Here is an 11374-nt window from a genome sequence, read left to right on the forward strand (position 1 = left end):
GCACACACACGGACCTTCCGGTACTAATAGTCCTGAGTTTACCCCTGCCCTCCCACTTGAACATGCTGATCTATAAACACATGGAAAGACACAAACAGAGAGATACACAAGCTCAGAGTCACAAACACATCCGGAGATGCATAAACACACTCCAGTTATGCATACACACAGAGATAGCACACGCGCCCGTGAGCCACCCAGTTTCCAGGGAAACGCACTCCCAAGAATGTCCGGAGTGGGGCCAGGCAGGGCTGGGCTTGGTGCCTCGCTCCAGAGATGAGACAAGGAAACCCTCAGCTCGTGGAGCCCAGGGGAGGGGAGGGCTGGAGAGAACACCCGCTCCTTTGTGCCTGTGCCCACCCCTCCCCAGGCAGCCAAGCTTCTGGGACAGGCAAGTCCAGACAAGAAGGCTTTGGGGGTGGTGGGGAGTAAAAGGGAAGGGGGTTCAGGGTCAGAAGAAGTGGGAGGGTACATACTTGGCAAGGTGGGCTTCTTGCTGGGGAAGAGCTGGGGGTCACTGGAGCCACAGGAAATGCCTATGAATTCCATCTTGGCTCCAGGCCTTCCCTCTCCTCTCCTCATGAGCTAAAGGATGCACTTCCAGTCTTCTCCGACTGGACATGAGAGGCATGCAGAACATCAGTTTCTACACACTGTATACAACCCTTGGGCTAAGAATGTTCTCACCCATGACATGATTGGGACGGGGGAGGGCTAAGGCTAGGCTTTTTCTCCAGCCTTCTTTGAACTTTGCCCCTGCCTCTCCTTGCTGTTCTACTGGTTTTACCTCCACTCACTCAAATCTTGGGGAAGATGCTTTCTTTGGGATTGAGGAGGACTGACATGAACCAGATGGCATCCCAGCCAAGGTCCCAGTTTTCAGTGGTCCCTCTTTTGACCCAGAGTCAGAGACTTGAAGTCCTGGGAAAGGCAAGAGCCTTCCTGCTGCGCTGTTAGACCCGCCTCCCAGATGTCAGTAGCCCCCTTCCACAACCAGGCAGGGAGAAAGAAGTGGTCTCCGGGGTCAGCTGTGAAGGGAGTGGCATTTAAGGGCCCTAAGATGTGTGAACCCGGCCCCCCATGCCTCCAAGCCCCTGCCACGGGGGAGGGAGGTGGAGATTGCCACTTCAAAGGAACTCCCAGACAGCGGGAGTCCCCAGAAAACAATGTCACAACCTTGGGCCTCCAGCTCAGAGCCAGGCTGAGCTCAAAGCTCCCATCCTCATGTTTAACCCCACCTAGCCCCTCCCCGAATCTGCTCTTCCCATGCCCCAATTCTGACAATTCACTGTACAGTACTGGTGCCCAGAACCCTGTTTCCAGGGCGAACACACCTGGTCTGTCAAGGTACCACCTGGGACAACGCTTTGCTTGCCTCGTAACCATAGTAACTAAAAGGCCCAGTTTTTAGAACTACCTTATGGAAAATAATGGCCTGTGGCTTTGGGAAACAGGTGGTGACCACATTTATGACCAAGAGCTGCTATCAACAGCATTGAGACAAGAGGGCCATGACAGCAGGTTTTGACATAAGATTTTGTCCTGGCCCTAGCCCTCTTGGGGCATTGTCCTCTTCCCCACCCCCACAGTTTTTAAAAACAGCTCACTCTTGGCAGCTTATTGCTGCTCTGACCAACCTCCACCAACCACCATTATACCACTCCCCACGCCCTTCGATAGCAGGAATCAGAACCTCTCCTCTTCCCACAGTGTGGGGAGGCAGGGTGGGGGTGAAAAGCAGGTGAAGCCAGGTCTGGATGTTGGAGGGGTTGGGGATGTGGTTTAGGCACATCCAGATGCAAGTGAGCACCTCCATCTCCAATATGGCCACATTTACCATGACTACCACCACAGTAGGCTTCCCCTATACCCCCAAAATGCACACGTTTCTAAACAGAGGCCTCCTCCATTTGCGGACTTCAAACCTTACCCTGAGTGAGCCGGGTGGGCTGCCGGACCGGGAGCCCATCAATGGTACAGGCATTGCCACAAGGGTAGAGGGTGAGGGTGCCCCGCAGGTTTTCGATGTAGCAGTGCTCTGGAGCCAGGCCTGGACCCTGCAGGGAGATATCCCTGGCTGCAGAGCCAATCACCGTCCTCCCTGGAGACAGGAGACACACTGAGTCAGAGGGTCGCCCAGGCCGAGAAGACAGGGACAGGGCAAGGAGGGCTCAATGGAAGTATACTTCCAACTCCTCCTACTCCAGGATGAAGTACTGCCTACCACTGGTCACCCCTATTGAGCAGGCATGCCTGGTCCAGGCAGCAAGTGGCAGCAGCTCTTCTTAGGCAAAGAAAACTCTGTCCCACACATGGGGAAGCCCAGGGGACACAGTAGGATCCAGATTCTGCATGATGTAGAGAAAGACATCTTTTCTGCAGAGCTTATCTTAGTCTTCCTTTCACTCCTTAAGTCCTTTTCTTTTCTCCAACTCCCATCTCATTTCTTCTAACTCTTCCTCTCTTTTTTCTCTCTCTCCCTTCTGCCCCCTGCAACCCCTCTACTCCCTCACTCCCTCTGCCTTCAGGGTAGCCTCTCCCCTTTCTGCTTCTGCAAGAGCAGCCCTCCCCACTGGCAGAACCCTCCCTCTCCCCTCCAAGACTGGTATTTGGAGAATTTGGGGAATGTAGCATCACCCAGGCAACAAGTGCAGCCAGGAGAGGAGAGAGGGAGAGCAGAAGATGAAAGGTGAAGGGGGCTATGCCCCAGCCTTATCTTGGGAGGCCTGCTCTGACTGTCATCCCTCCATTCTCTACTGCTACCTTTTCCCATGCCAAGCACTGCCTTGGAGTGGGGCCTCCTTTTTCCTGGACACCCTGATTGCTAAGAGCAATATGCTCTCCTAGTTCTCTCTGCATTCTCCTTCTTGCTTCTAAATTGATTTTTAATCCCAGTCATGGAGCCAGATTATCTACTAAAGAAATCTGGTGAGGCAGAGGCCAGGGAAGCAAGCTACTCAACTGGCTCCCATTTGGGGGAGGTGAACATTGCCCATGTACAGAAGGATCCCAAGACGTGCAAGAGCCTGGACTCTAGGGCAGGAATGCCTATAAGGATCAAGGGGTAGCAGGTGGGACACCCTATCCAGACTCACCTTCCTCCAGCGGCAGGAGGGTAATGGCCGTGCTGAGTCGCCCACTGCCCAGGCTCACTAGATGGGGCTTGTCTGTTTGCACTTTCAGGCCTTTGCCAGTCTCGATCAGGTCCAAGGGTCCTTTCTTCAGGTAGTAAAGGTGGGGGATGAGCATCATGAGGGACTTCAGACGAGCACCTCGCTACCTTAGTCCAGGCACACCAGCACCTGCTCCAGCCCTTGCCCCTCTCCAAAGGACTCTAAGGTGTTGCAAGGCTTAGCACATGGCCACATTCCACTGAATAATAATTAGATCTGAATCTAGGCCACTAACTGGTCCCTCTGGATTTATCTCAAGTTTTGGCTTAACTGTCCCTTTTGTCTATTAAGACAGAGACAAGGAGAAAGTTAGCAGGTGGGGGGTGGGGTGGGGCTGGATAAGGAGAAGAGTACTGCACAAGAGGGCCAATCCAGTTTACTGCATTGTCCATGGCAATCCACTTGGCCACAGCTTGCCCCTGCTAAACTAAATTACAAGGGAGCATGAAGCCCTGGATGGAGGAGAGTGCTGCAGCCCTGGGTCAATCTGTGAACTGCTTCCTGACTTTCAGAAGGTATTTTCTGGGTGAACCAATTAACCTGATTCAGATACAGACCAAACTATTAATAGACCTGGGACATGGGGAAGGGCAGAGAGGAGCAGAACTGCTGCTTTCATACTTTGTTGGAATCCTAGTGTGTTGAAGAGTCAAATCCATCCTCACCAGTTGCCAGAACCCACTGCTGCCCTCTCTGTGTACACCCTCCCTGCCCTGGTCCCAACCCCACTCACCTGCACCATGGCCTGGGTCTTACGTCCAGGCCCTACCTGGTTCCTGTTGAGAGCATCCATGGTCCTGCCTGGGGCTCCAGAATTCCTGGGGACACAGCAGAAAGCAGGTCAAGAGGGGAGGAGAGCAGAAAGGGAGAAGGAGTGAGCTCTGTATCAGAGTTAGTAGTGGTCACCATCATTACCAGCACCCTTATGGGGGCATTTAAGGGGTGTCCCAAGTGCAAGGTGATGCAAGGTCCTAGTCAGCCACAGCAAGGATACTACACTACGCCACACCCATCCAGGCTCTTGCCACCCTAAGCACAAAATCTCTATATGGCTCAATCTGTACTTCTGTGCTTTCCTGCCCTATGGTACCTAGAACCCAGGTCTTGGCAGCCTGAAGACCCTCAGACGTCTGGAGCCTTAAGCAAGGTGGGGGAAGTCTACTTTGGTAGGAGAAGCAGAATCGACACTGGTAACCAGAGGGCTCCCAGGTGGGTGGCAGGGCTGAAACTGGAGCTCCCTCTCTCAACCCTTCTCTCTCCTCTTCTCCTTTTGTCTCTTTTCCCAGGGGTCTCAATAGGATGTTTTCTTAAAGGAGACAGAACAGGGAAATTAGGCATTCCTATCATCTCTTTATCTCAATTCCTGCACCCTCTCTTTTCCAGAGAGCAAACTTACCCCAATGCATTCAGCTAAAAAAACTCAGTGGTAAATAATACCGCGAATATAGGACTCTTGGGTTCTTAACCTGACCTGATGCTGTAGTAGGCTTAGTTCCTCAGAACCAGGGGGGAAATAGATTCCAGAACCAGCACTTGAAATCTCCCCATCCAACCTCTTTCTCTGGTTCGCATCTTAAGTACCTCAAAAGCATATGGAATGTATGGGAGGCGCTTTGTGTACTAATGTGTGCCTACATGCCCATCTCTTTGCCAAACTTGCAATGGCCAAAAACTTCCCATTTGCTGCTGAAATGTTCCTGGGGAAAACTGTGAAGAGTGAGCTGAGGATATGGAGGGAGACCCAGGAAAGCTGTGTTTACTTCCACCTTTCTGTTCTAGCCACTTACTAGGTGACTTGGAGAGGAAATGGGGGTAGGAGCTAGGATTCCACGGAGTGTCCGACCCTGGAAGTGTCATGAAGTTGCCACGGAGTTACTAATTTTACCCTCCCAGTTCCACCCTTCTGGGCCCGGACGGCATCATTTTTGTCAACATTTCCACCCAAGCTGCAGAAGAGAAGCCGGAACAGGGCCAGGGACCCACCCCAAGACTGCCTGGGAACAGGGAAGTCCTGGCACTGCCCCTGGCCGTGGTGGGGAAGAATTTCCAGAATCAGAGATTGCTGTACTGCCTCTCTCTACTCAGGGTAGAAGAGGAGGAGTTTATGTAGAAGAGGGGGTAATACTAGAAGGAGCTTTAGGCTGGGTGGCAAAAGCCTTGAATTCTAACCCTGACTATATTATTTATTAGCTAGATCTAGTTACTTAACTTCTCTGAGCATCTTCTATAAAACTGGAATAATGATGAAAAAAAAGTTGTCTCAGTGTTGCCTAGGGCTGGTGTAGGAATGGGGAGTGACTAAACAGGCACAAGATTTCTTTTTGAGGTGATAGAAATGTTCTCAAATTGAATTGTGATCATGGTTGCACAACTCATAAATGTACCAAAAATCACTGAATTGCACACTTAAACAGGGTGGATTTTAAGGTATATAAATTATACCTCATATTAACCTAACTGAAAAAAAAATCATCTGGGGATTCAGATATTACATTCAATGACACTGTGAAGTGCAAAGGATTATAAAAATGCCAGTTATTATTATGAGCTGTGTGACCTCAAGCAAATCATTTCATTTGCCTGGGGCTCCATGTCATCTGTCAGATGAAGTATTCTTACTACCGCCCTCTAAGGCAGCTGTTAAAGTGCTTATTTATTTACACCAGAGAACTTCAAGTGGAGATCAAGTTTGTAAAAGTATAAGGTTGATGGGGAACAAGAAAGATTAAAGGAGAGAAGAGAAGGGAATAAGGAGGTGAGAAGAGAAGGAAAGATAAGGAGAGAGGTGTAGGGAGAGACAGAGAAGATAAGAAAAGGTGTCGAGTTTCTAAGGGGCGAAGCTGTGGTCCCAGGTAAAGTGGAAAGAGACACTGGGCTCACTCAACACCCTGGAGGTCCTTTAAAAAACTGGGCTGCCGTCCGGCCCACAGAGCCGCCACCTTGGGGCACCCCTTCGCCGGACCCCACCCCAGGCCTGGGCAGCGAAGCGGAGCTGCTGCTCAGGGCGCCCCCCACCCGCTGACCCGCTTCCGGCGGGAGGGCAGCTACCCACTCCCCGGGCTGTAATTACCCGCTCCCACCCCCGCCCCAGGGCCTTTCTGAGAAACTCCGCCCGGGCACCGCTGCCAAAAAAAGGCCCTGCGGTGCGATTCCGGCTGCGCTGGAAGCTCAGCGCCGCGGTCAGTCCCGGATCTCGGCCCTGGGACCCGAGCGCAGACTTCGGGACCCCTCCCGCCCCCCGCGCACAGATGCCCACGCGCCCCTCGGGTGCATGGAGGGTGGGAGAGTCTTGGTGTCTGGATTTGACGTGAAACCCGGAGGGCCAGGGTGTGAGGCGAGGCTGGGGCTCCGAGGTTGACCGTCTCCGGCCGGGTCCCTTCGGCCTCCAAGTCCAGCGGAAGCCACCGCCCTCCCCCCCTCCGCCGTAGGGGCCGCCCACTGTGGGCCCCCGAGTGAGGGTAGAGGTAGGGGGAGGCCTGGGGAAGGGCCCCAAAGCCCTGTACCCAACAGGCACTGAAGGAGCCCAAGGTGAACGGCCGGGCCCTCCAGGGCCCCGCCGCTCCTGCGCTCCGCTAGAGCCTGCCGGGTCGCCCCGGCCCTCACCTGCGTCCGGGTGGGAGCCAGCCGAGGCCTCGCGCCGGGCTTCGCATGGCTGGGGCCGGAGGCCTGAGGGGCCGGGCTGGGTTCCTCTCCGCCCGCCCCCGCCGGCGCCTTTCCCGCGCACATCCGCCGGGTAGGAAGGGCAGCCGGCAGAGGAAGGAGTCGGGAAGGGAAGGAAACTGAGGCTGGGAACCCAGTGGGCGGGACGCCGGGGCCGGGCGGGGCGCCCAGGGCCCGGGGGAGGATTGAACTTTAGGAGGAGGAAGAGGAGGCCGAGAGAAATGGGGTCTACGGAGGGATGGACCTGGAGAGGGGGTGCGCAAGAATTTGGAGGGAAGAATGCAGAGTTTGGGGGGAGACTGAAAAACAGGGGTGGGGAGATGAGAGGACAAAGAAGATGGGCGGGTTGTTCAGTGGTAGAATGCTTGCCTGCGTTGAGAAGGTTCGATCCCGGCCCCTGCACTCCTTCCCCACCCCCCACCCCCATCAAAAAAGGAAAAAAAAAAGAAGATGGAGAGGGGAGAGACTAAGGGCTGAGAGGACCTCAGGTGGATGGGACGATAGACTAAGAGGGAGACCAGCGCAGAAACAGTGGGTACTGCGGGCAATGGAAGGGGAAACCGAGGGGCAGAAGATGGGGGAGTTGAAGGAAAAGGAGGGAGACTGAAGGCAGACCAGGGACCCTGGAGTTGGAGAAAGTCTGCATGGGTCCCGAGAGCATCTAGAGAGGCTAGAGAACTGGAAAGAGAGACATAAGTATAGCTTGGGGGTTATTTTTTTTTATTGGCGGGGACGGGGGTGGGGGTGGGAATTGTACTGAAAGGTGCGCTTCGTTGAAGTCAGCTGGAGTGGAGTGGGATTTCCGCAAGGGTGAGGCCCTTCACCACCCCCTTGGCCTGTCCCTTCCCAGGGCCGCCAGGGCAGGACAAGGCCGTAGTGTTGGGCCGCCAGCCGCAGCCGCTGCACCCGCCTGGGTCGGCCGGACAAGCGGCCTTTCTTTGGTGGGGCATGGAGAAGGAGCTGCTTGTTTGCCCAGTCGGAGAAAGGGGGGTGGCCCCACAGACACCGCCCGCTCCCTGCGGGACAGCTGCGGGATGGGGTTACTAATGACAGGGAGGGTACGGGTGTGAGGGGGCACTGCGTGTGTGAGCGGGGGTGGAGGTGGGTGGGTGAGGCGCGTGTGCTTGTGTAAGCAGAGGCGTTTAAATATGTGAGCAAGGGGGTGCGTGTGTGAACGGTTGTGTGCATGTGAGGCTCACGTGTGTAATGGATTGCGAGTGGGAGTGGGTGGGAGGCTGCGTGTGTGAAGAGGGGACTATGTGAGGGCAGATGTGCATGTGTGAGTGGCGGGCTGCTTGTATAAAGGGAGCCTCGTGCGAGTGAAGCGTTTGAAGAGTGTGGCGTGTGCGTTGAGGCGTAGATGTGTGTGTCAGGTTTCACAGTGTAACGCGTGGTGGTGTGTCAGGGATGATGTATGGATGCGTTGTGAGGGAGTGCATGGGTGATGCAGAGGGATGCCGTGCGTGTCTACCGTGTGGCATACCTGACACGTGTGTGTGTTGGGTTGTGTGTGTGACGGGGTGGGTGGGGGGAGTCCGCGGTGCGATGAGTCAGCCTCCGGGAGCTTCCGGGACCGCTGAGCTAACGGGCCCAGAATGCAGCCCCGCCCCGGTGCCCTGGGTCCCCCGCCTGACGAAGTCCCGCACGCTCCTGCCTCAGCCTCTGTGAAGCCTCAGAAACCCCGAAGTTTCGCCGCCGCCCGCCTGCCCCGACTTCCCTTTCCCGGGGGAAACCCTCTGACTTGGCTCAGGGGAACCCCGCAAGGCATTCGGCTCCGCACGGCGCGGGCGTGGCGCCTGGGACTCACTCCTCTAGGTTCTCTCATCCCGCCTCACGCACTCTCTGAAAGACGCGAGGCCATGGGGGCCGTAAGTGGCCCCAGATGTTCCTCCCAGCTCCAGGACCGCCCCCCACCCCCACCCCAGGGTTCCTCCCCGACAAGCATGCCTCCGACCGAGGACTCTGCATTCTTTCCTGGCGCATCATCCCGGCCCGGCGGGGGACAGGAGTGGAGACGTGCCTGGGGGATCCCCTTTCCCTTCGGAGCTCTCAGTTATCGGGTCAGCGGGAGAGGGAGAGATGTGGGGAGCAAGAGGAGGAGACCCGGTGAGTGTCCGCCTGGCCGCTGGAGCCCAGGAGGGGTGCGAGCGTGCCGCCGAGAGTCTCGCTGGGGCGAGGATCCGCGTCCCTCCCGGGGGAGAGCGCGAGAGCCCCCTCTGGCGGCGGTGCCCGCTGCGCATGGAAGGCAAAAGCAAGCACCTCGCAGGAAATCTGGGAGCAGACCCGGGTAAAGCCCCTTTCGTCCCACGCACTCACCTGGGGCGCCTCTCCTCCTCCATGGGTTTCTTCCGGCTTCCCTAGGTCAAAGCTGATCAGGGGCTCCCACCAGGCCCTGGACCTTCCCCTTACCCACTACCAGTCACAACGCGAAGGAGCCCTTACCTCCAGGCGGGAGGGAGGAGGCGCCGGTCCCTTTGCTGGTCTCGGCCGCCGCGGCCAAAAAGCTCAAAGGACACTGTTGCTTTTCCCTGGGAGCCCGCTGAGGAGCCGAGTGAGCCTGTCCCGCCCCCACCCCACCCCCCGCTAGTCCCCGCCCCCGTTCCCCGTCCCGTTGGCTTGGCCAGCTAGAGAAGACGCCCTTGTGGGGCTGGAGCCCAAGGTCCCACCACCCACCCTTTCCCATAACAGCACCTCCCCCCACCGCACAGCGCCTGCTTTGTTCGTCTCTGCAGCTGGGCTTTCCACTGCCACCCCCCACTCCGGCCTCTCCTTAGGACTCTCCTAGACCACCTTCCACCCCCAGCTTTTACGCTCTTCGAAGAAAGTGTTTTTGATAGCCTCTACCTTTTTTTTTTAATTTACATGCTTGAATCCTCTATCAACTCTGCAGGGAACCCTCCTGCAGTCCCTACAACATGCTCTTCTCAACCATCTCCTTCAGAATAGCTCAACTGAGGGACCTCTGTCATCCTTCTCACCCTATTCCAAGCCCTACCATTAAGAGCTGTAAATGGGGTTGGTAATCCTACACACAAGACTTCCCAGATTTTCCTGAGGGTAAGTATGTATAGGAAGTCATGTCAAAATACCACGAAAACTGTAATGCCCAGGAAAGCTGGATGGATGCCTTCTTGTAGTCCCACCTCCACCAAAGACCTGCTGGTTTACAGATTGGGATGTGGGAGGCAGCCTATGGACATACGGTTGAGCACACCATCATACAGCAGTTTGGATATCTGTAAGAATGGGGGTTAATAAAGAAGAAAAGAGGGGACTAAAACCCAGCCTAAAAATTGAGCCTGGTTGAAATCATTTTCCATTTCAACCCCCACCCGGAATCCAATGCTAACCACGGATCCTTACCTTGCAAAGCCAGCTCTTGCCCCTTGGGAGACTGGGTGCGGAGGCCCTACGGAGCTGAATTCGACTACTCAGGTCCTCTTTAACCTGCTCTAGAGGGACCCCTGAAACTTCTTCATTTAAGGAAGGAGCAGGAAGACCCCAAGACTGGGAGAAGTTCCAACTGGGGTGGAGAGCAGAAAGTAATTTATCTTCTTCCGGATGGACAATTGATGTTCTGACTCAGTGGCTTTAACTTATGCCCTCTCTCCCTAACCCAGGAACAGCAGGAGGCTGAACTACTGGAATCCCTGGTCACTCATTGACAGGGCCAGCATAAAGCAAGGCCCCCCCCCCCCCCCCCACGCCTGCGCTGCTGGAGGCTGGAGCCGACCAGAGGCAGGCAATGGGCAAGAAGGGGGAAGGGAGAGGGCATTGTTTGCTGCTACTTGTTGAAGCTAATAGATTGATCAGACTCCAACATACCCTGTCTGTGCCTGGAGATCACAGGATTTAGGGGAAAACAGTCTCTTACTCATCCTCTCTTCATACTGTTTGAGGCTTATGAACGTATTTTAATTCTGGCCACCCTTTAAGGCAGACCACAACAGTAATTTTCAGGCTATTCTAGTAAAACAAACTGTTGTATCCTATGTGCCAAATTCCAGCACTTGAGGGGGGAGGCCCTGATTGGGGTATCTCAGAGTATTTTCATACAAATCTGTTCCACAACTTCCAGCTCCTCTCTACCTTCTTAGTCAGGAAAAATTTCAGGGGATAATCAAGCCTGCCACGGAGGCAGCTGATGCTGAGGTAAAGGGGTTCAAACAGCACCCAGCTTCTGTCTTCCCAACCCAGGGACCAGCTGACCCCATGACAAAGGCTCTGTGCAGTGTCCTCTCCTGATGTGTCGGGGCTCTATGTTCCCACAGTTGGAGCACCCAGGGGACTAAAAGACCTACTGCCCCCACCCACCCCCACCCCATCACATCTGGAGCCCATCAAAAAACTCAGTGCTCTCTCACAGTTATGCAAGAGGTCGAGCAGCTGGAAGCTCAAGCAAGGGGGAGGAAGAGAGGGGGAGAAAGCAGAAAACAGCTTTCCAGGCATGCTTCAGACTTTCCAAAGTGAAAGCAGGGGGAGAAGGCAAAGACTGGGTGTGGAAGAGTGGATTTTTTTAAGGTCCTCTACCCTTGACTATG

General features: G+C 55.1%; 1 protein-coding gene across 9 annotated transcripts in view; it reads right to left on the reverse strand.

Moving 5' to 3' along the window:
- Positions 1-9370, reverse strand: part of PHLDB1 (pleckstrin homology like domain family B member 1) — a 45135-nt gene extending 35765 nt beyond the window's left edge. For 2 of the 9 annotated variants that reach the window (XM_077112733.1, XM_077112732.1), the window contains exons 1-4: positions 6777-6979; positions 3907-3991; positions 3096-3219; positions 1931-2101 (exon numbers count right to left, since the gene is read on the reverse strand). In XM_077112733.1, the coding sequence (XP_076968848.1) occupies positions 1931-2101; positions 3096-3219; positions 3907-3991; positions 6777-6823 (427 nt within the window). In that variant the 5' untranslated portion in view covers positions 6824-6979. Of the gene's footprint in view, positions 1-1930; positions 2102-3095; positions 3220-3906; positions 3992-6776; positions 7316-9275 lie in introns of those variants that run through there. The other 7 variants (XM_077112729.1, XM_077112727.1, XM_077112726.1 and 4 more) reach the window with 7 other exon arrangements.
- Positions 9371-11374: the final 2004 nt, after the last annotated feature.

Source organism: Tamandua tetradactyla, chromosome 8 (assembly GCF_023851605.1).
Source record: "Tamandua tetradactyla isolate mTamTet1 chromosome 8, mTamTet1.pri, whole genome shotgun sequence".
NCBI classification, from domain to species: Eukaryota; Metazoa; Chordata; class Mammalia; order Pilosa; family Myrmecophagidae; genus Tamandua; species Tamandua tetradactyla.